This window comes from Talpa europaea, assembly GCF_964194135.1.
Source record: "Talpa europaea genome assembly, chromosome: 11".
In the NCBI taxonomy this organism is placed as follows: Eukaryota; Metazoa; Chordata; class Mammalia; order Eulipotyphla; family Talpidae; genus Talpa; species Talpa europaea.
In genome coordinates, this window is record NC_140078.1 from 26,035,587 (window position 1) to 26,060,121 (window position 24,535).

Genomic DNA, 24,535 nt, shown 5'->3' on the forward strand with positions numbered 1-24,535 from the left:
GAGAAGAAGATCTTGACAAAGGTATTGGAGGACTAGGGATATACCAGAGCTGACACCTCTTGAAAGTAGATAAAATGTGGATTTTTGCAGATACACTATAGTGTGCTTTTAGGCATAGAAGCAGTCCTTTAGCCTAGTCAAGGTGCCATTAGTAGTAATGCTTCACTTATCCAAGCAAAGATAGTTGGGCAACAGTTTTTCAGAATACAACACCAGCATAAAATGTGTGTGTGTATGTGTGTGTGTGTCTTAAAAATTAAGGTAATATTGGTTTACAACATGATAGCTATTCAGATGTTTAAGATCAAACCCCTTCAGATGTAAGTCACCACATCATATCCACGACCAAGGCATGTTCCTCCATCTTTGTCCATTGGGTCCCTTCCATACTTTGCTCTCCACCCTCCCCCTCTAGTAGCCTTATATCTATAGTAAGAGGTCTAAAGTTTATATTGTCTTTGTTTTATCTGGCCCTTTGTTTTGTTTCTCTATATTCCACCTATAAGTGAAAACATGCAATGTTTGTAAAAGCTCTACTACTAAAACTTCTATACTTTATGTAGTGGCTATCATGTTTTTTATAACCCATTCTAGCATAGTTTAAATTACAATAGGACATATATAAGGCTTACACCACAAACCCTGTAACCAAGAATGGTGATTGAATAGTATTTTATAACAATGGAAAATACTTAAAAATTAATTTTGAAACACAAATTTAAAGGCATGATGTAATTCTCTTTCATTTGCATAATCACTCATTCATGCATTGAACTGAAGTGAACAAGTATGAATTTGTTGCCTGTTTTATAAAAAGAATGTGATGCAGAACTATGGAATCCCACACAATTCATGGAATTAAACACATCCTTTTTTCTGTCTGCTTTTCTATAGCATTCTTGTGAATGGATAAGTGTTCCTATACTATTCCATCCTCTGCCCACTGCTTCTCCCCAGTTTCAATGATTTGGTTCTTATGGCTGCTAGGTTCTCACCTGAATTGATTGTTCTGAAAGTAGATCAATGAGAGTCCTTCCCCAGAATTTTTCATTTTGGAAGTGAGAAAATCAGTCAGGCCCTCTCTGGTAGTAGGCGACATCAGATGTGACAACCCTTGATGACCATGTGACTCTAGGTGACCATGGGGAGGAAGATGGTCAGGAAGGGAAAGAATAATACCATCAGGAAGAGAGAGCAGTGAAAGAGAAGTGAAGAAAGTCTTCCTGTCATTCAAACTCCAGGTTCCTGATGATCCTATATTATAAATATATTCAGCTGCTGCCATTTTTACAATTTTTCCTTCAATTATATGAAATAACCCAATGCCCTTGACAAATTTTCATATTACATCAGCTAGTTTGAATTGTACTTTTGTAATGGTACTCTAAAAATATTCAGATCACATGGCCTGAAAATAATTAAGCACCTCTCCTTGATCTTAATACATTATTTGACTAATATGATTTTCTAGTATTCCAATAGTGATAACATTGGGTCCTAATATACTTCCTGGATTTTGTTTTGTTTAGTAATTATATTATTTCACTACCATTTCACTTTGTGTATGAAATGAAAATGAGAACATTTTGACTATATAAAGTATAAGACTTCATTGCCACCTGATAGAGAAACTATACCAGAAATTTTATCAAAATTGCAAGTGTTCTACATAGTATCATAAATGCAATGACATCCTAGACAGTCCTTTCTGATTTTAATGAAAGTCTTTAGGGCTCATATACCATCTTTCATTGTGAAAAGAGTCTTTACTGCTCTGTTAAGACAAATGCTTGGCGAGATGAATTCTGATGCATGCCTGTATGTGAGAGCAGTGTGCTTGCTCAGCCAGGCAATGCAATCCTGAATGAGCTGCACGATGTTCCTTCTTACATCCCAAATGTCTACCCACTTATGAGAAAACATAATGAGAAGACACCATTAGCATTGCCAGCAAAAGGCATTTGTCAATAAATAAAAGACAGAAAAGAATTAAAATTGTTAGACTTTCCTATTTCTCAGATATTAAAATATCTGGTTATAATTATTATTTAATCCAAGAACATTTTGCTTTGTTGTTTTTTTAAAAAAAATTGTACTTTCTGTGTATGTTTTGGGGTGTAGGTTTACATCTCTTTAGATGTATGTTAACATACCACATCCACCACCAAAACACCCATAATCCTCTGCTATAGCCCACTGGGTCACCTTCCCCTTTTGCTTCCCAACCCCCATCCTCCCTCTCTGCAGTCAGATTTCTAGAGTTTGTTCTGTTATAGCTTTGTCTGTTTCTTTGTTTTGTTTCACATGAAGAAATCACCCATATTTGTCTTTCTCCTTCTGATTTATTTCACTCAGCACAATCCACTCCAGTTCCTTTTATGTTGTTATGTGTTTATAGCTGAGTAGTATTCTATTATATATATAGATCACCTCTTCTTAATCCACTCATCTGTTGTTGGGCACTTAAGTTGTTTCCATGACATGGCTATTATAAATAGTGCTGCAATGAACACAGTGATGCATGCATGCCTTCAAACTAGTGTTTTTGTCTTTGAGTAGAACCTATGAGTAGAATTGCTGGATTACCTGATGCATCTCTTTTTAAGATACACACTTACAGTTGTTGTTTTTGGTCTTTCTGGTATGGGCCATTCTCATGGGTCCTGGTCTCTTATTGTGGTTTTGAATTGCATTTTATTGATGATGAGTGATGTTGAATATTTTCTCATGTGCCTGTTGATCATTTCTATGTGTTCTTTGGAGAAGAGTCTACGTAGATCTGCCCATTTTTTGATTGGGTATTTTTTCTTATCATCAAGTCATGTGAATAAATCTTGGTTAATAGCCCCTTGTAGGATATATAATGTTCAAATATTGTTTTCCCATTCAGTAGAATGTCTTTCAAGTTTACTGAGAGGGTCTTTTGATGTGCATAAGTTTTTTTTTTGTTGTTAATTAATAATAAATTTTATTTTTATATTCCCCATACAATTTCAACCCCCCCATTCTGACCCCAGTCCCTCCCCTCCTGCCCCCCACCCCCAAAAAAAGTGTCTCTGGTTCATAGTTTTTTGTTGATTTTGATTTTCACTTTCTTACAGTTATTCATTTTCCTGGTCCCTTATTTAAGTTTTCTAGATTCCTGCTATGAGTGAGACCATCCGGTATTTTTCTTTTTCTTTCTGGCTTATTTCGCTGAGCATGATCCCTTCCAGCGCCATCCATGTTGCTGCAAATTGCATGTGTTTATCTTTTTTAAATGCTGAGTAATATTCCATGGTATATATGTACCACATCTTCTTGATCCAGTCATCTATTTTTGGGGATCTGGGCTGTTTCCAAAGCTTAGCTATTGTAAACAGTGCTGCTATAAACATAGGGGTGCAGGTGTTCTTTGGAATTGATGTTTCTGTGTCCTTTGGGTAAATACCTAGGAGTGGAATTGCTGGATCATATGGAAGCTCTATGTTTAGTAGGTCCAGAAATCTCCACACAGCTCTCCATAGTGGTTGGACCAGTTTGTACTCCCACCAACAGTGCAGAAGAGTTCCTTTTTCTCCACACCCTCGCCAACATTTGTTGTTGCTAGTTTTTTTAATGTGTGCCATTCTCACTGGTGTAAGATGGTATCTCATGGTAGTTTTGATTTGCATTTCCCTGATTACAAGTGATGTTGAACATTTTTTCATATGCCTGTTGGCCATTTGCATTTCCTCTTCAGAGAAGTTTCTTTTTAGCTTTTCTGCCCATTTTTTGACTGGATTATTTTCTTTGTTGTTGTTGAGTCTCATCAGCTCTTTGCAGATTTTTGTGATCAGTCCTTTATCATTAGTGTTGGGTGCAAAAATGTTCTCCCAGTCGGTGGGGTTTCTCTTTGTTTTTGTTATTGTCTCTTTTGCTGTGCAGAAGCTCTTTAATTTGATGTAGTCCCAGCTGTTTATCTTTGCCTTCACTATCACTGCTTTGGGTGATGTGTCTGTAAAGATGTCTTTGATGTGCATATCACGTAGTGTTTCGCCTATATTTCCTTCTATTTTATGGTTTCAGGTCTTATGTCTAGTTCTTTAATCCATTTTGAGTTGATTTTTGTGTATGGTCTGAGGTAGTGGTAAAGCTTCATTCTTTTGCATGTAGCGACCCAGTTTTCCCAGCACCATTTATTGAACAGACTTTCTTTGCTCCAATTCATAGTCTTTGCTCCTTTGTCAAAGATTAGTTGATCATAAATCTGTGGCTTTATTTCTGGATTTTGTATTTGATTCCTTTGGTCTGTATGTCTGTTCTTGTTCCAATACCATGCAGTTTTGATGATCATGGCCTTGTAGTATAGCCTGAAATCTGGGAGTGTGATGCCTCCATTCCCTTCTTTTTTTTTTCAGGAGAGCTTTGGCTATTCGGGTTTTTTTGTGATTCCATATTAATTTCATCAATAATTGTTCTATTTCTTTGAAGAATGACATTGAAATTTTGATTGGAATAGCATTGAATCTGTATATTGCTTTTGGTAGGATGCCATTTTAATAATGTTTATTCTTCCAATCCATGAGCAGGGGATGTCTTTCCATTTCTTTGTGTCTTCTTCTATTTCTTTTAACAGTGTTTCATAGTTTTCTTTGTATAGGTCCTTTACCTCTTTTTTTAGATTTATTCCCAAATATTTGATTTTTTTTTGCAAACAAACATTTTTTGAAGAAAAAAATCAGTTCTGCCTATCAATTAAATATTAGATTAGTAAATTTTGCCTTTCTATAGTGAATGAGTATATTAGTTAAAATTAATGACCTTGATCAATATGCAGAAGCAAGGACACATTTTAAGGATGCAATTTTGGTTATAAATAGCTACTGGTCAAAGAATGCATATAGTATGATATGATTTATGTAATATTTTAAGCAAAATGGGGTCCAGACAGGGAAGCACAGACTTTTTCTGCAAATTTAGTGAAAATTTTGACCCTTTGGAGTGTCTGTTGCAGCTGCTATACTCTGTCACTATACCATGAAAGCAGCCATAGACAGAACATAAATGAACAAGCATGGCTCTATTCCAATAAAAGTATTTACAAAACAGGTGGGACATTGGATTTAGCCCCTGGACCTTAGTTTGCTGAACTCTGATACACAAAATTCTCTTTAGAATTCCAAATGAAAATAGATATGGTTTTGATTCTATTTTTCAAAACAGAGTTTGCTCCTGAGAAAAGAAAGAAGAATAACATCAGGGAGAAACACAATGTAGAATTCATCCGCATTGCTGCATTGAACTGGTGTGTGTGTGTGTGTGTGTATTTATAGAAGTAAAACAAATATGGAAAAATGTTAACGTTTGTTAAATTTGGATCTGTGATTACTACACCACTATCTGTGTTTTGCGTAATGGAGAATGGGCAAAGGTGGGAGAGAGGGGGTGAGGAGAGCATAATGGACTACGTTGGAGGACTTTGGGAAGCAGAAACATCTACAGTAATGGTATTCCCTCCAGAAGTCTGTCTTTGTATATCCTTTGCAGTTGTATATTAGTCCAAAAAATTAAGAACTGTAACTTTCCAATGGGAGAAATTTCCCTTTGTTTTCAGAAGTAGGAAAAGAACTGTTGCATCATGGGGATTTGAACCTGGATCAAATGTGAATCATGTTATGGTTGGATCTTTCTTTTTATATTGGTTAAAGCAAGTCTGAGTTGCATTTCTGACCTACCTCTATCAAAGTTGCAAGACTTTAGACTTGCTAAGTCTGTGACTAACTTTACCCCTCTCACTATCTCATCATTTTTTCCTCTACCATCAAACACTGTAGCATAGAAACAAGGTGTTTAGTTCATCAGTTTCATAGTTTATTTCAGCACCATTATTTAGTGATAAGGTAGACAGACTCTATAAGCAGATTTCCCATGTTCAAATCTCAGGTGTGCCTATAACTAGCTTTGTAAACTTATTATGCTTCAAGCCTCAGTTTTCTCATTTGCAAAATATAGTGATAATAATAAACTGTACCTCATAAGGTGGCTGTGAGTAGTAAATGAGTTAATTACTTGCAAAATGCTTAGAATGGTGCCTAATTAATAGTAAGTGCGAAATCAGTGTTTTTTACAAAATGCAATTAAGTGCATTTATTTATTTTAGTGAATTATATGTACCAGCCACCCTAAAATTTTCTAGAGCAAAATTTCAGAAAGCACAATCTCTCAGAATAACCAAGAAGCCAGGGATTGAATTCCACACAGTAGTTTTTATTAGCTCTAAGGACATAAGTAACTATTCTAAGTGCTTTGAAACTTTAAATTCTCGTCTGTAAAATGAGGCTAATAACAGTACCTACCTGCTAAGAACTGTGGTGGGGATAAGTTATTGGATACAAAGAACTTAGCTCAGCTCATAGTAAACACTCTAATGCCTATGCAAGTAATTGATAATCATGAAACAATTGTTAGTAGTATAAAGCAGACACAAAAGCCCTGTGCTAAAAATGATGGTACTTAAATCATCTTAGAAATAGAAATACATTGACTTTGTGACCCGGTAGCAAAACTTGGTATCTCTAATGGTGTCAACACTTGACTTCTCATTAACTGCACAGAAATTTGTTGGGGAAGGGAATTACAGAAATAATCTCCAGATCTGAGATATAAGCATGCACATTTAAACTCTAGGTGAAACTCCAGGAAAGTTGACCTTTAGGTCCACTTTCTCTAGCTTGAGTTCCTGTTCTTCCCGTTATGAGAAAAGATTGATTATAAAGCAGAAAATATCACTTAAGAAGCTTATGGTTTAAACAGCAGGGGTTAAAATAAGTTCAGTGTCAATCATTAGCACCTTGTCTCTGAAGGTAGAAAAATAAATCCTCCATATTAAATAAGAAGTTACCCTTCCAATGCCAAACTCACTGGGCCCAGCACTAGATTTATGAGAACATTGCCAGGTAGGATGGACCCTGTAGCAAAGCATGTCATAATCTCATGATGAGCCCAGGATGCTGTAAGCTGTTAGCCATGTTGTCTTCTGTTAGCCATGTTGTTCTTCTGACAACTGTAAAAGCTGTTGGCTATTCTAAGACAAATAAACAAAATAATTTCATTATTTGCTTGGGAAGTAAGTACACCAAGATTAGAATATCCCCGCCTAAACCAGGTGCTAGAACAATCCTCTTCTTAAAGTGTTGTTGCTGGCTTAACAGTATCCATAAAAATATGAAGATGTCTTGAAATCTTCATGATTGCAAGATTTCTTGAAAACAATGCAGCTTCTGAGTCACAAGATGTGGTGTGAAGTTTAGAGTCCTGCACTTCTAACAAGCTTCGGTTAGTGCTACAAAATCCTCTCTACAGCCTTGCTGCTCATATATGGTACAACATAGACCTCACCTGAAAGCTAGTTGGAAATGCAGATTCTTTATCCTTTCTACAGACCTCCTAAATTAGTATCTGGACTCAGCAAGACCCCTTAGCGATGTGTATGCACATGAAAATTTGAAAAAGATGGCCTAGAAAATATATGAACCAATTCTCCCAAGCACCCATGGTACACCCCTCTGTGTTATATAGATACCCATTGCCCAGAATTCCTGAAATATGTAATCAGGCTGCAGAGGTTCTAGAAATTCTCAGCCCACATTCTCTCCAATCTCTTCACCATTTTCACACACAACATCTCAGTGGACTTTCACTTCCAAAAGCCAGAAATTCTCTCTTTGTTGGCCGCTCTGTCTGGTTGCTGGGACCGACCTAGCTTACTATTAAGGAGAACAGGAAGTGCCTGGGGATTGCCATCCACTCCAGCAGCCTTTAACCAACAGACACAAGGATTGCCGCACTTCAGTTCCCTTGTCCCTCACTGAAAACTCAGCTTTGAGGATGGTCTATGCAGGAACTAAGCCAAAGTTACCAGCTGTGGGGTTCACTTCTGCCTCTTCCCTTCTTGTCCTGCTCACTCTTTATAATGTTGCCAGAGCATACTTTGTAATAAATCTATTATTCATAAATCCTTATCACAGGGGTTTCTTTTGGGGAAGCCAACATAAAACACAAGCTGTTTTAGCTCACTTTGACATAAACTGAGACCAGCCCCCACCAAGAATGGGGTTATTTATAAAGTCTCCTCAGTCACTGCTTTAGTCCCTGAATCTCCGATGCAGCCTGAGTCAGATATTTTGAGCCTCTCAGAAAGCTTCAAGAGGCCAGTAAGTTTGGGGGATTTGGATGCTCACATTCTAAGCTTTTGATGAAAATAAATTAAGCTTCACTTTTAAAATGAGCTAACTGTGGCTGTGATGTAAAGGTGGTGATGACACAGTCCTTTAACTGCCTTTATAAAGGACCCATAGAAAGAGCCAAGGGTCTAGGGGACCCTTGCAAGGTTTGCCAGCTCAAATTGAGCTGAGTTATGAATGTAAAATCCATACCTCCCTTCAAAGACTTAATTTATTGAAAGAAGTTAAGATTGCTTAAAAATTTTATGTTGATTTTAGGATTAATAATATTTGTGAACTATTGCAAAATGTATGATTTTTGATTATAAATAAATGTAAAATATTTATAATTATTAAAATTAGTTTTACCTGTTTCTTTTTAATTTTTAATGTGTTATATTATAAGGAATTCAATTATATGTATCTCCCGTTATATTTCAATTGTAAGCTTCTAGTTGGTTTTTCCATTGCAAATATCCAGCAACAAAAGACCAGCAAACAACAGTAGAAATAACAAAAGTAGGTGTAGAAACTGTTGAAATAAGAAATATAATTTCATTGAGGAGGGGGCCAATTCAAATACAACATTGGATGATTAGATTACTGAGCATGCATATCATCGTCTCTTTAAGAATTGGTTTTTGGCTCAGAATGTTGATTACATATTTGAAATCCTCACCTAGAATGGAATTTCAATATTTTTGGTAAATTTGCTCTTTTCCATTTTCTTGTAAGTGAAGTTAGATCATTGGTAAGTGGTGTGAGGTAGGGATAAAGATAAGGAGAACAGAGACTGAGTTGGGGAAAGAGAGGGTATTGGTATGCTATCAAAGATTTAGACAACTGGATTTAGACAATTGCAACTAGGTCTAGAACTGTAACTAATACTTAAATATTCCATGTATTAACTCCTTTGATTTGAGTAATAAAGTGAGAAGATTGCATTTGTAGATATATTGAAAATACATTTGACTTATTTTAAACTTTTCTATGTCTCCTGTTTATAATGCAAGAAAATAGTAAAAAAAAAAATCAGTTATTGAAAGCAACATGCCAGATACCTAACCAGTAGAGATTTTTATAAACAGAAATATAATGTTTACGTGTGAAGAATATTTTTGTAGGAAAGAAGTAGTCACTCAGGGATTTGAATTTAATTATGTCACTTTTACCAAGACAGGAAGGAATGGACCTTAAATAATTTGTCTTCCTGGTAGGTTAGCGAAAAACACATGTCTAATTTAAGTTAATGCAAGTGTGATTTACATTTTTCAGGAATGGACAAATGAGGTTTTCAGCCTGGCAACAAACCTGCTGGCCCAAAATATGTCCAGGGATGCATTTCTAGAAAAGGCGTAAGTAGCTCTAATTTTATTGCTAAGGGTGTTTCTTCTTTTGAGTCAGTTTCCTTTCTCCTTTGTGAGCCTTTTGTTTACACTGCACTGGCTTCTTACGTTGATAAACATAAATTTCCCTTTGGAATTTGTTAGAGGACTGATATCTCTACTGTTTGGAATTGAAAGCCTTCCAAGAAAGATCACTCTTTTTCTCCAAGCTCCACATGCTCATTATGTCTGGCCTGAGCTCCTCTGAATGTCAGTGCTCCTGAAACACAAGAAGGAGATACTTCGAAATCCTAGCAGCTATACACAGTAGCAAATGTTATTAATTTCAGAATCTACTTCTACATCTGTTTGTGTTGTATCGATTATTACTGTAAGGAGAATGACCAATGTATGGTACTCATTTCTCTATGATCTCTATGAGATCTCTCATAGTTTCTACAGTGATTTCCTTGCCTACTTAAATTAATAACATTCTGATCCCTACTCTTATAAACAATCACAGCAAGTATTAGTAAGAAAAGAGAAAAGATGTGGCGGAAAATAGTAGAATGAAAAGGAGAAAGAAAAAGCAAAATCGATTACCCAGCCATTCATCAGCCATTCTAAAAATTATTTAAACAAAACAATGATTTTTGCTAGATGAGCAGAAAGGAAAGCTGGTTGGATTCACTTTGAAAACCATGAATGCCCAAAAGGTTGGGAAGCCTTTAAATCAAATCTGTAAGTGGTAACATTACAAGGTGGCCCTCTAGTTAAATGAATAGTTTCTCTCATCCTTTTTTCTGTAAGACAGACCTAGATCCATAATTCCAAACCTAAGACATTTCCCACCTTACTTTTTACTCTTTATAAATTCATTTTACTAGTCAGTCAGTACCTCACTGTCAGTACCTCTTACCTTAAATTATCTTGTTTGAATCATTATCTGATATCTGTAGCTTGTCGCTTTGAGGGCCTTTCCTATATTACCTTCCTCTCTTCCTCTTCCTTTATTTCTCTTTGCTTTTTACCATCTTTGATCTTAGATCTTTCTATCCTTCACCTAACAGACATTTCCAGAAACATCTGTTTCAGAAGGCAAAGTTAGTAGAAGGAACACACAAATAAAGTTGTTTTACATGAAATATAGCACTCTATAGCTAGTAAGCATCTAGTTGGTTTTTTCTAATGCAAATATCCATTTCTACAGGTGTCTGACTATGAATAACTCTTTTGTACATTCTAAAACATACTTTTTGATGAACCCATTGCATTTACAGCCAGGTATGGGATTGCTAGATCATAGTGTGTGCAAATTCTAAAGGTGACAGTCCCAGCTTACACACTCATGAGCGGTGCTTACAAGTTTTATTGCTCCAGCTGTCTAGCCACATGTCCAGAAGCAGTTGAAGAGATAAATACAGTTGTTATATTTACACAAAGGAATACTGTTCTACCATGAGAGTGAATAATCTACATCTATAAACAAAAATATGGATGGTTCTAAAATACATAATATTGAGGGAAAAGAGCCAGACACAAAAGAATGTGGTTCATTTACATAAAGTGAAAAAAAAAATAAGCCCCCCAAAACCTGTTAAGTCAAGATAATGGTTCCTTTGGGGACGTAGACTGAAAGGAACTTCCAGCATACTTCTGAAGTAACAATGTTCTATTTTTTGATCTGAGTGCCAACTGCAGTGACTTGGACAGCGAGTAAAAATTCCATAAACTGCACATATGCACAAGCCCTTTTATATGTGTTTTATTCTTCAATAAAAGCATTTTAAAAAATTAAACATTTGTTTTTCTGCTTCTCCAACAGCTATACTAAACTTAAACTGCAAGTTACTCCAGAAGGACGAATTCCTCTCAAAAAGTAAGCTGCGTGAGCACTTCCCATTATTCATTTTCTTTTTCTCAAAGCTTTGAATCCTTGCCATGGCTCTGTTTTGTGCCTGTACTAAGCGGAGTAGGATCCTGAAAATACATGCTGACCCCTTCATCCTTCACACTCCATATTCATGTGAGTGCAGCTGGTTTCCTTGTAGAGATTCCCAGCCTCCCCCTTTCCTATGACATCATTTTCAAGGAACACCAAAGCAGAAAGGGGGGTCCTACCCTCTTAGCAACCTTGTTGCTAAAACAGAAAGACCATCTGAGCTTTTAAGATTACAAATTGGATGATTTTAGTGTTTTCGTTCTACCAAAATGATACTAACCTAAAACAGAGTTTGCAAACTCAAATGTCAACCGAATTCAAGAAGTTATGTCATGAAAAACTTCAGTTTTGGGAAGAAAAACTGAAGAGTAAAACTCCAACTAAAGAAGACAACAGCAATTCAACACCACCATATTCCTTGAGGAATTGGTGGTCTCCAGATTCTTTATCTTCTAATGTTACAGTAGAACTGATAAATACAAATCATTATATTGCATTGTCTGTTACTTAAGTTCTACATTTAAAACCAAATTGCTGACCAAAGAAAGCACAGCTCTAGACTGTACTCAGCTAAGTCTTTGACCTTTGACTTACTACCTACCAGTGGTGTTTGCTAATAAAATTGCTAAATTAATAATATTCAATATTGTTATTAACAACATACACTTTTAAAGCAATGGGTAGCAGAAAGGGGAAATAAATAACTTTTTATTAAGGATGTTTATTTTGGTGCTTAATCTTAGAGGCTATTCAGTGCAATGTTGTTTAATTGGATTATCAATAATGATTTTATATTAGACACTTGGACTTTAAAATTCACACCTAGATTTTGTAGTAGAAACTTGCATGGGCATTTTTTAATTCTTATAAGACAAATGATAAAGAGGTTTGATTCAAGGGAATGTTTTTAGTTGGTGTCATCTACAAGTGCTGTGGTCTCTGAGCCTTGTAAACATCTCTCCACTGTTGTACTTTTCACTTCACAGCATATACCGCTTGTTTTCAGCCGACCGGAAGCGAGTTGAAACTGCTTTAGAGGCTTGTAGTCTTCCATCTTCAAGGGTAAGCATGGTGCCTTTCTGAAAGTAGCACTGCTAAGTAGTTCTGAATAACAGATTAAAGGCTTTCTTGTCCCAATATTGCCCAAACAAAGTTTTTCTTTCCAATTTTATTGAGAAAGAATCAGCATACATCACTGGATTTTTAAGACTTAAATCATAATGGTTTGATTTACATATACTGTGAAATGATGTCCACAATAGTTTTAGTTGGCCTCCATCTTCTCATATAGATTCAAAGAAGAAATTTTTTTTTTGAAATTTTTAAGTACTTATTTGTTGATATTTACAATATTTAGGTCACTATAATTATACTTATTTTACCCCCCATAATACCAGTATTTTAAACTAGAGAGACCCTTGTTCTGTATAAATTAAATGTGTGTGTGTGTGTGTGTGTGTGTGTGTAAAGTATAGGCTAAAAATAATGTTACCAAAAGTTTAAATTTCTCATTAGTAACTTCATTTCTTGATGTATCTTAAATATTGGCAAAAGGTTATGAATTACAATTAAGAAGATATTTGAAATATTAATTTTATCTCATCCTTTTAAGATTTATATCTTAAAAAGAACTCATAAAATTCAACAATAAAAATAAGCAAACCTTTGATAATGAGCATAGGATTTGTATTCGCTTTTCCAAAGAAGACATACAGATGGCCAATAGGTGCATGAAAAAGCGTTCATTATTTCTTATTAGAGAAATATGGGTCAAAACAACATTGAAATATTATCTGACACTTGTGAGAATGATTATCTGCAAGACAAGAAACAACAAATGTTGGAGATGATGTGGAGAGAAGGGAATCATTATACACTGTTGGTGGGAATATAAATTGGCATATCCACTATGGAAATCAGTGTGGAGATTCCTCAAAAAATTAAAAACAAAAATTCCATAAGATACAGTTTTCCCACTTCTAGATATTTACCACAAAAATACACTAACATTAATTCAAAAGATATATATGCCCCCATGTTGAATGCAGGATTAGTTCCAATAGCCAAGAACTAGAAGCCAACTAAGTGCCCTTTGACCAATGCATGGGTAGAGGTGTGGGCTATATGATTTCACTCATATGTGGCATACAGAGAAAACAAACAGATGAATTAAATAAAACAGCAAAAAATAACCTTGGACTATACAGTTTTTTTAAAGAAATAGAGTATTTCCAGTTTAAGATTTATAAGTTAATTAACAATTATGGTAGTACATGTTTATAAATATATGTCCATACATTGGACGGCTTTGCCCAAGAAGTTTTACTGAGAGGAGTACAGGATCAAAACAGTTTAGAGCCTGCTTTACACATATGGTAAGAGAAGAGAGAACAAACACGTAACATGCTTTTTTAAAATACCTGACATAGTCGAGGCACTCAGAATGCATTAACCACATAAAATAAAGAAATTTGCCTTCTTTTCATTGCCTTTTTACTTATCTGGCTGGAAAATAATTGGGACCATCATTTCTAAGAAAACTGAGTCTATTTTATCCTAGTTTCTAAGCAATAAGTAAGCACTTTTCATGGATAACACTTACGCTACAGGAGGAACTTTTGAGCCTCTAGAAACATATTGGCAACATTCAAGTAGCATTAAAGGAAGTTGAGAAGCCATCCTTAAATTTATGATTAAATTATGAAAAGTACTGAGTGCTATTATTAAATTCATCAGCAAATTGTAGTTGTGAATACTCTTCAGAAAAGTGAAGTTTATTACAACTTTTTATGGGTGATAGAAAAAAGAGTGCCTTTCCTCTATAAGATTCCTGCTGGTGGTGTAAAAAGCTGGAAATACTGTACAGAGTTATGGGTAGACTCCCCCAAACATTTTAACCTCCACTTTAATAAGCAAAATGATTGAATGTGCATGCATTGCCCTTTTGTTAGATGCTTTGAAATCAGAAAGATGTAACAGTTAAGGTCCTGTCTTGACTCAGCAGATATTTCTGGAGGGCTTATTACAAGTCTGCAAGCACTAAGAATATGGTAGGGAAGAAAATGAAGTCATGGGCCTCAAGAATCATAGAGTTAATTGGTGGTGTTAGTCAACTGACATATGTGTATATTGGAGAGAATGTGTGAGAAAGAGGAATGAAGTGCTGCCATGGAGAATAAGGGCAGCTCATTGCAGAAAAAGAAAACAGTGTGTGAACAGTCCAGAGGCTGGAAAGAATTTACAGGTTTGAGTAAGTGATAAAAGACAACTTCATTTAAGCATAAAAAGAAAGTGTGAGACATGCATTTAGAAAGATATACAAAGAAAAGTCTGGCTAAAGCAAAGAAGGAATAGAAAATGAAGCTGAATAGAAAATTAAATCCATTAAGCAATTCTCTATAAATTGCAATTTTCTAAACAATTGGATTCTGGAAATTCAGTCAATAAATAGAAATTGAGTTTTTACAATTCACTATGTCTATTACAGGTTCGTGCTTTCTGGCCACTGTCAACTGGAGACATTTTAAAAGGACAATGAGATTCAAATAACAAGAGCTATGTTTAAGTCAAAAAAAATTTATCTTTAGTAAATTTAATGTTATGGCAATTTTCTGGAAACAGATTTAAAAAAATATGATCAACCACCATCATAAAGTTTTAGAAGGCCATTACTCAGAGTAAAGTATACTTTAACTTGGAAGGCATGTAGAATTAGGATGCTTGAAAAAGATCACCTGCCTCCCCTACCACTCCCCCAAAAAATCAAATATAGCTTTGGAGCTAGGAAATGAATGTTGTGTGAACTGACTGTATTTTAAATTCTTGTAAATTCATATCTACAGAATAGTGACGCTAGAAAATATCCACTAATTAGCAAAAGGATTGTAGATATACTGAGAAGAGGTGTTTTAAAGAGTGCACAGAAGAAAAGGTTACATAAATGGTAGATATCTGGGAGACTCATTTAATAGCTAGCATTCGTCCAAGATAGTTTTAATTGTGTTCTGTAAATAGATACATTACCAGAAACACAGTGGATATCCTGTTGAGATTTTTTAAACATTATCGTTGTGCACATTGTTAGGGATAATTAATGCACTTGAACTTGTATCCTGGCCAACATGATCCATTGGAATAACACATTCCTTTTGAGGGTACTCCTTTGGAGATTACAGTTGTTTGCCAAAGTTGCCTTAATTGTTAATAGGCGTAAGGTATCAAAGAGAGAAAAAACAATTACTCTCCTTCTAGTAATAATCAAAATATTTTCCAGTGAGACCTTTGAAGACCTTTCCATATTCACAAAATTACCACTTTACTCACAACATTCTGTGAGCTAAAAATAGTCTTCTACCAAATTGCCTTTGATTTAAGGCTTAATAATGTGAAAACCATTCAGTGACATGGGGGTTGTATTATAGTCTTGACGTAGCTTGGCATATGTATTTGCATTTTAATGAAAGAAGATAAGGAGTAAATCCATGTATTTCTTTTTAAGAAGTTTACAGTAGTTAAGAATATATGTGTAATACTAAGGAATATAGCTGTTATTTTGGATTTAAAGAATGCCATAAATTTTACTAAAGAATATTATAAATGAAATTTTCAAAAGAACTTTTCCCAGAATAACTGTAATATGTGGCTTTGTCTGTGTCTTACATACAAACATAAATCAGAAATACAATAATTTCTGTAGTTGTGATTTCTTAAAAGCACTAATATCAAAAATTACATTTTAAAGCCACATTAAGTATTCAGTTCATTATGAGTAGTTTATATGTCATTATTTCATGTTCTCCCAGGGAGAACATGATTTATAGCTTAGAACAAGAATATTGAGAATAGAATGAATTCTTGAATTTACTGAGAAATAATCTATTAATTTGTCAAGACAAATATGTATTGTGGACTCGATTCATTAGTGTCCACGGCAGTAAATTAGCATCTTTTTAAAATAACATTTTCCTGAATGTTAAATTCCTGTTTATTAGAGAATTATTTTCTTACTATATAAATGGATTTTAAAAATACAAACCAGATCCAAAAACTGATGTGAACATTTAGCTTACTAGATTACAATGCGAGTTATGGAATCTGGCAACCTGGAATCAAAATGTGGCACCCTGACTCCCTTGTTCAGCAAGGACGTTAGACAAGTTTTCTAAACTTTCAGTATCTTAGTGTTCCGATCTATGAAAGGGGGCCACTAACCATGCCAACCTCTTAGAGCTAACAAGGAATTAAATGAAAACATTCAACTGAAGTTCTTAGAACTACATGCTTAGCATCTAGTACATGCTCATTAAATATTGAGTCATCGTATCCTGTGAATGTTTTTCAAAATTTTTTTTCTTATTTTTAATGTGACATGTGGATGTGCCACAACCTAGTCTTTAGAATCTGAAACTGTAAACACCACCAAGTTTTAAAGTACAGCCCTCAAGCTTTTAAGCTTTTATTTATATATTATTATGAAAATGAAGCAACTCTTTTTTTTTTAATTTGCTACTACTTTGCATTTTATGACATAAGCCTGCTTTGGACTTCAAAAATTTTTGATAACAGGGCCTCCCTGGTGGCGTGGGCAGTTGAGCACAGCACTCTGAAGCTGTCCGCAGCCTCTGCAGTGCCTGTTCAATCCCTGCCGGCCACGGAGCAACCCACATGGTGCAGCAGACCTCTTCTGACTCACCCGCCACTCCCCTCAGCAGTGTATTTTGGTCCTTCTGCCTGTTCTGTTCCCCGCTGTCTCTAGTGAATCCTCTCACCCTTCTGCTCATCTGGCCTGTACCCCAGTTCTTGTATAAATAAAATAAATCTTTTTAAAAAATTTTATAACAATTACAGCAAATAATCATTGGCAATTTGTTTTGTACTGGACACTCGACATGGTGGACCAAGTCCTGGGCTCTCAGTCAGAAGACCTAAAGTCTGGTCCTATCCACTGGGTTTGTCCAACAAACATTGATTAGGTATATCTGTTATATGCCAGGCATCATGCTGGGGGCAGAAAGAAATTAAATAAGAGGTAGTCACTTCCCTTAAAAATCTCATAATGTAGTAGAGAAAATCAGATCATATAAAAAATAAAGAAAAAACTGTGATAGATGCAGTAATGAGAGTATGTAAAGGTGGATTGTGGGCAAAGAAAAGAATATGCATTCTTTCAATGATGTGGTCAGGAAGGGGTCACAGGAGAGTATTTGAACATTGACCACCCTCCCCTCACCCCCTGGTCAAACAGGAAAAAAAAAATCTCTTCCACTGAATTCACCAAATCATGAGATCCCAGTAAAAGAAATATGAATGAGCTTTGTGAATTTCAGTTTTTTTTAAAAAATGCTAAGTAATTAGGAATTATCCATAGATTTTTTTTTCTAAATAACTCTCCTATACCATTATACTCTACTGATGTTCATTTTAACTCTTTTCTACAAAATATTTTTTCTCCCATTTTCACACACTGACCCCAAAAGCTTTGGAGTATCTGCATCAATCAAATCGGACAAGTGAAAAATGAGCAAAAAAAGTTAACCGTATTAAAGTGTTGTCCTTTTTTTTTTTTTTAATGTGCTAACATCCATCTGGTAATGAAAATAATACTGTGTTTAGTCTGATTACCTCATTAATTTGTCCCCTTTAATAGGAAATCCTGATTCACAGCTGGGGGATAAAGAGTGTTTAATTTTTTTAGTAAATCTATTGTTCCATGAAATTATGCATTTGGAATCTTATGTAAATGAGTTAGTTTGAATCTGGCATTCTGTGGGAAATATACAACACAAGAATTCTCACTATCAACTTCCACTTTTCTTATAAGTTATATTCATTCATTTAATAAACATTTATTGTGCACATACTCTGTAATACATTGGAGTTAAGCCAGTTAACAAGCAATGCACATGTCCCAGCTTGCATATATCTACAGGCTAGAGAGGATTAGAAAATGCATATAACTGATATCATAATGCAGTTAAATAAGTGTTGAAATATGAGGCTAGCAAAATGTGATGGGAGCACAGATGGGAAATAAAACACATCCCAGGTGGAAAGAAGGGCTTCCAGTGGAAGAGGCTTTAAGACAAAAAGTTTTCTTATCCATTAGCAAGCAGTGTACATTTCAGGGAAAAATGCAATCAAAATAGCAAGAAGATGTCCTTAAATAAGATCTGTGTGTGTGTGCTGGTTGAGGTTGGGGGCAGTGAGTAGAGTGAACTCTGAATAGTAATTGAATAGTAGGGAGAATGGGAGAAGAAACGTGGGGGTGATAAAATCAATAGTCAGTTGTTTGAGTTGGCCAACAAAACCATTGAGTATTCTCTAACATTGATTTTTAAATTTTCTCTCCCCTCTGTCTCTCAAGTGGAAAGTAAGATAGAGAGGATCATTTCAAGCTGGCTACAAAACTGCTTAAAAAGACTTGTGTGACTAAGCCCAGAGATAGGTGGCACTGAAATATATGTATCTTCTGGCCAGAGGGATATCTTTTACTTTATGCTTAAATGGAATTTTGGAAACCTATTTACAAGTTGCACTTGCCCCATTTTATGAGTGACAATACACCAATAAAATAATCTGTAGGAATTTCCCATTGTTCTTGGATTTGGCCATTTGTGTTCACATTTTCCAAGTTTGTATTCAGGTAGTTTGACCAAATGGTGTGGTCTATCTTGTGTTTTGGTTGTATAATAAAATATGCATTGTCTGGTTGTCTTAAATAGATTTCTCCCTACTCCATAAATGGATTTAGTAAAGGAAACATTAATTCATTCATTCTTTCCACCAATATGAGACTATTGCTCTTTGCCAAGTGGTAAACTAAGTTCTCTTGCATGTTAGCAAGCAGTGTATATTTTCAGACAATTTTAGATATTTCTATAAAACTGTACTTCAGAACCAATGACTGTGGTAAAAGGAAGAGTATTTTCTTCTGTTTAAGGACTTGAAAATAAAAATAATCATATAAACACATACCTGAAATAGAAAAATTGCATAAAGAGTGTCCTTCCTGTTAACAAAGACTGCTTCCTGTTTCCATAGTAGCCCGACTAAACAGAAAAATAAGTCAAAGTGACTTTATATCAATGACTTGCTTCCCAAACAATAGGACCAAAAAGGAATTAGTGAGAAATTATGACGGCTGCTCTCTGATTTCGAAAAACTGTTTTACAGCTTATCAGATTATTTAAACCAAAGGAACATTTTTGAGAAAAAAGACACATAAGTGGAAATTTATGTTTTTATTTTGAAAATATCTGTCTCCATATTCTTTACCCTTGTTTTGAATATTCAAACATATGACTTCAAACAGCATATGAAGAGTGCACATGTAAGCATATGAGCAATGTTAATGTCCTTCATTCCACTGATCTGCACACTTTAAAAAAGTGTTAAAATGGGAAATTTAATGTTATGTATAGTTTCTCACAATAAAAAGACGAAAGCCAAACTGAAGCACCCTAAAAAAAATGCTACATAAACCTGTTTTCACTAGGTCTAACTTACTTAGTAATAGTACTTAAGAGATTGCCTTCACATCCTTCTAGAAAGTGAAAACTTTCACTCTTAAATTATAATGAAAATGAGAGAAAATAAGGGTTTTGATAACTCAAAGCCGGTGTCCAAATGAACTCTGCGGGTAGCCTCATACATGTTTTCTGGCCTCTTAGAAGAAAGAAAAGAGAATGGAGGAGGAAGCGAGGGTAGAAAGACAGAAGAAAACAAGAAGGGAGAATTATGGGGAGAGAAAAAGACGATTTGCTGACCACATTATTTTACTTCCCAGAATGATTCAATACCTCAAGAAGATTTCACTCCAGAAGTGTACAGAGTTTTCCTGAACAACCTTTGCCCTCGACCTGAAATCGATAACATCTTTTCCGAATTGTAAGAGAACACATTTTAACCCATTTTTCTTTGGCTTGCAGTGGTATCCAGGGTGGCCAGGGGAGGATTTTTGAGCCGTGATAAAGGGAGATGGAAAAATCTCTTCTCACCCACCATGTCCAGTACAGACTTTTCTGTGCAATCTGTTGAAGATCATCATGCATCCTTCTTCTTTTAGAGATGCAACCACTACTTTTAATGAGTGAAATTTGCTGTTGCTTATTGCTGCGACTTCTGTGTGTGGTTGTTTTAAGGACCTCAGGTTGCTCTGTGAGGTTTGAAGATTATGGATAGTGTGGGGAGAACATTTTTTCTGAGCAGAGATAAACTCATGTTACAGAAAGAACTTTGAACTGGAACCAGCCATTTTATCTCTCTGAATTACATTAATAAAATGAAAAGTTTGGATTACTAAGAAACCTACCACCTCAAAAAATGATTTGTTTTTATGCAAAATTATAGAGGCATTGCCTTTTTCAAAAACTAATTTGAAAAAGAAAAGAAACAAAACACCAAGGCAAATGTGGGGAAAATAATAATTTACCTTTCTTGAGATATTGAAACCTACGTGCCCAAAAGTCAATCCAAAATTGATAAACATGTAAACATAGGCACAGTGCAGCTGAGAATGACATTGGATATTCTCACTTTGTGATGTCTGTTGCCATCAATATTTATTGAACATTTGCAATATTTTTACCTTTGAACTTGTCTATGAGTTGTCAACAGATTTAAATGGGAAGTTTGAATTATATTTTTGTGCAAGCATGTCCGGCCAAGCAGGTTCACTGTGGATTCAGCAGATGGATAAGGAGAGGTTCAGAGCCCTTGATAGAGTTGACAGGCCATTAATGCTGAAGCAGGGGACCAGACACAGGCAGACCAACAGGCAGGGAAGCAGCTAATGAGCACCCTAACCTCAGAGTACCCCTGTTATCCCTTGCTTCTCAGCCCAGGTGCCTGTATCTACATATGGCTTCTCAGCCCCTGTCCATAATCAAAGTCACATGTGCCCCGTGCTCACACCTCTCAGCCCCGGGCGTCCATGCATGTCCCGAGCTTGCACTTCCAAGCACTTTTGGCACAAACATGATATCACATGTGGGCAATGAAGCTGGGAGGAAAGCAAGGCCGCAGGTGGTGCCTGTACAGGCTGGTGGCAGAGGGCAAAAGGAGCCTGAGACACTCCATTTTCCCTGCAACTATATTGCAGGTTTATAGACTTTTGATAAAGTATAAGTTTATGGAAATAAAAACATATCCAACCCATTTTTTTTTAGTAATGAGTAATAAATAAATGATATAGGGGAATTTAATGACTAAACCAGAATTCCAGTGTCATAATTTGAAAAACAATCCATGCCTCTTTGTTCAATCAAATGGTACGTCTTAGCAAATAAGAGGCAGTATTTCCTACTATGGGTTTTATTATGCATTTGATATTGTTCAAGGGCATTGGGGTGTAGTGGCTGTGGTTATAAAAAATACTTGTAGCCTACAGAGATACAGCAATGGTGGCAAGGCAGCACGATATTTTTAGGACAAGTTAGGAATTTTACTATTGCGGGCTCTTACCAGTTATGGCAGGAATTTTTTTTCTTGTAGATAAATACAAGCATATGAATGAGACTTTGCAAGAAAATATCTAATTTCTTGTGTTTTAATTGTTTTCAGTGGTGCCAAAAGCAAACCATACCTTACTGTTGATCAGATGATGGATTTTATCAACCTTAAGCAGCGAGATCCACGGCTCAATGAAATACTTTACCCACCTTTAAAGCAAGAGCAAGTACAGGTATTGATTGAGAAGTATGAGCCCAACGACAGCCTCGCCAAAAAAGGTCAGTTCGCTTGTCCCACATTTAAGCTGTTGTTTCTAATACGTGTGTGGGTCACACCTGGTACTTAGAGACATCAAAGATTATTTAGGTAGCTTCCCTCATTAGTACACCTGCTTTCCTTATGCTATTACTATTACTGGTGGTTCAATCAGAAGTGTTTTGTGTTTTTTTTTTTTTTAACTTTAGTGGATGAATTTTGTTATTGTGTGAAAATATGCATGTAACATATATTTTTTTAAATATCCTAATCATTTATTTTAATTTTAACCAGTGACTGAGTGCATCTTTCTCAGTCAGGAAACTCACTACTTTAACGATTCCCTTTTTCATTCTGTTTCTAGACGTTCTATGAAGTGATCCACAGAGTTTTATAAATCTCTAAAACTGAATCAAATATTGTCTATTAGACCCCTATCTTATTCCAGTTTACACTATTGATGAATGTTTCCACTTGAGGAAATATTATAATGCCTGCTCTTCTATGAAAAAAAAAAAATAGTGTTGCAGGATAAAATGCTCTAAATTGATATCAGGGCAGCTCTAAGTTTCCTAGACATTATTTCTAGAAAATTTCTAAAGAAATGACCTATCAAAATGAGGCCATGAAGATTTAATTGATGAGAGTTTTCAATAACATGTGGCATTATTGTACTTGAAAAGAATCTTAAGCTGTTACTATGTACCTAAAACCAAGTCTCATCTTGACTTAAACATCTTCATTGAAAAATTGTTATCACGAATATTGTTGGAAATTTCTTAGTTATTCCATAAAGAGGAAAATAAAGTACAATTGACCAATGACTAAGGAACAATAAATTGCATGTCAGTTTATAAATAGTAACAGAAACAAGCTTATAGTCATTAATAAGAATAGTTATCATAAAGTAGGTAAGACTATCTTTTAACCCATTGTATTTATTCTGGAACTGGTCATCTAGATGGAAAATGAAAATATTTAAGTAAAATCTTTAATTTTATCCTACATGTAATTAGTTGTGAATTTATAGGTGAATTTTTGAGTATTTAGTTTATTGGTCACTACTTTGCCTTTGCTCTTGTCATCATTCTCATGTTGCCAGACCCAGCCCTGAACCTACTTAGATATGCTGTCCTATCTTCCTTAATGCAACAAGAGATGGGATTTCTCCTTATCTTTAAGCAGGAAGGAATTCCTTGGAGACTTTGCCTGGACAGCTTACCACTTCCCTTCTGAAATGTGAACTTGGCCAAAAATAACTACAAGTGTTAAAACAAATCCAACAGGACTTCTAAAAACAGCCCATGATACTAGGAAAACAAAAGACTTTTTTGTAAAACCAGTGAGGCAAGTCAAAACCTCAACTTGGCCCCTTATCTCCTCCCTTCACGCCACACTGCTGACGGCCTGTGTTTCAATCAGCAAATTATGTCTCCACACATCTTATTCTGATTAAGGAGAACATACAAAGGAAATACATGGGGTAGCTTATTGTGAAGGTCTATAATCTAGAAAAACCAATTTTTGATTTAGTGGAAATTAAGATGAAGTTTCTTAGCATTTATAAGTATATTTAGTATCATGTTATGATTCTTTGGGGTATAAATTCCATCATCACATTAGTCACTCATGAAATTCAGTTATATTTAAAAGAGCAACTTCATTTTTCTGTCGCTTGGTATGATATTGATCAGGAAGCCTTCATGTTAGCATTGATGTGCTTTTTCAATCACACTTTTCATTTATTACCCCGAACTCCATTATTAAAATGAACTTGCTATATTTCCCATCACATCATTTTGTTTGCTGCTTTGGCTCCATTTCTGTGAACAAAGGTGACTAGAAAAGATTGTTTTATTTTGTTAACTATTACTTTACAGTAAAAAGTAAAATTTTAAAATCTTTATTTGTTGAACTAGGAAATAGCAAGATCCATGGCTCTCTAGTTTGGTTAGACTTCAATTCTTTAGTAACTAAGAATGTGAAGAACTTCTTTCCAAAGATAAAAATTGTTTTATTAATTTCATTTTGCGGTTACTGGAAGGAAACTACTACTAAAATCCAATAAAGTATAGTTGTATAGTCAAATAAAAAGTATTATTTGACTTCAATATGATAACTAATGTGCTGGGGAATTAGTTTCCATTTATTATGGGACTTTCCATTTATTATTTAACTTTGAGGCCAAATGACTTACCTAAGATCTTATAACTAGATGCTCTTTAAGAAAGCAGAATTTTTAACTTTTTGTTAACTACTTCATTAAAATATTTTGATTAATAAACAAATAAACCTGGGATATATAATGTTACATCATTTTTTTTCCTGCTGCTGCTTTTATTTTGACTAACTCTCCAGATGTGTCCAAATATTAGTAAAAT

The 24,535-nt window shown here is 35.1% G+C and overlaps 1 protein-coding gene across 2 annotated transcripts in view; it reads left to right on the plus strand.

Annotated features, from left to right (window-relative positions):
• Positions 1 to 24,535, plus strand: part of PLCB1 (phospholipase C beta 1) — a gene marked incomplete at both ends in the record, with an annotated part of 613,641 nt that overhangs the window by 402,814 nt on the left and 186,292 nt on the right. For both annotated transcript variants that reach the window (XM_084247878.1, XM_084247879.1), the window contains 5 exons: positions 9,459 to 9,538; positions 11,334 to 11,387; positions 12,437 to 12,512; positions 20,236 to 20,336; positions 22,011 to 22,177. In XM_084247878.1, coding sequence (XP_084104004.1) covers positions 9,459 to 9,538; positions 11,334 to 11,387; positions 12,437 to 12,512; positions 20,236 to 20,336; positions 22,011 to 22,177 — 478 coding nt within the window. The remainder of the gene's footprint in view (positions 1 to 9,458; positions 9,539 to 11,333; positions 11,388 to 12,436; positions 12,513 to 20,235; positions 20,337 to 22,010; positions 22,178 to 24,535) is intronic.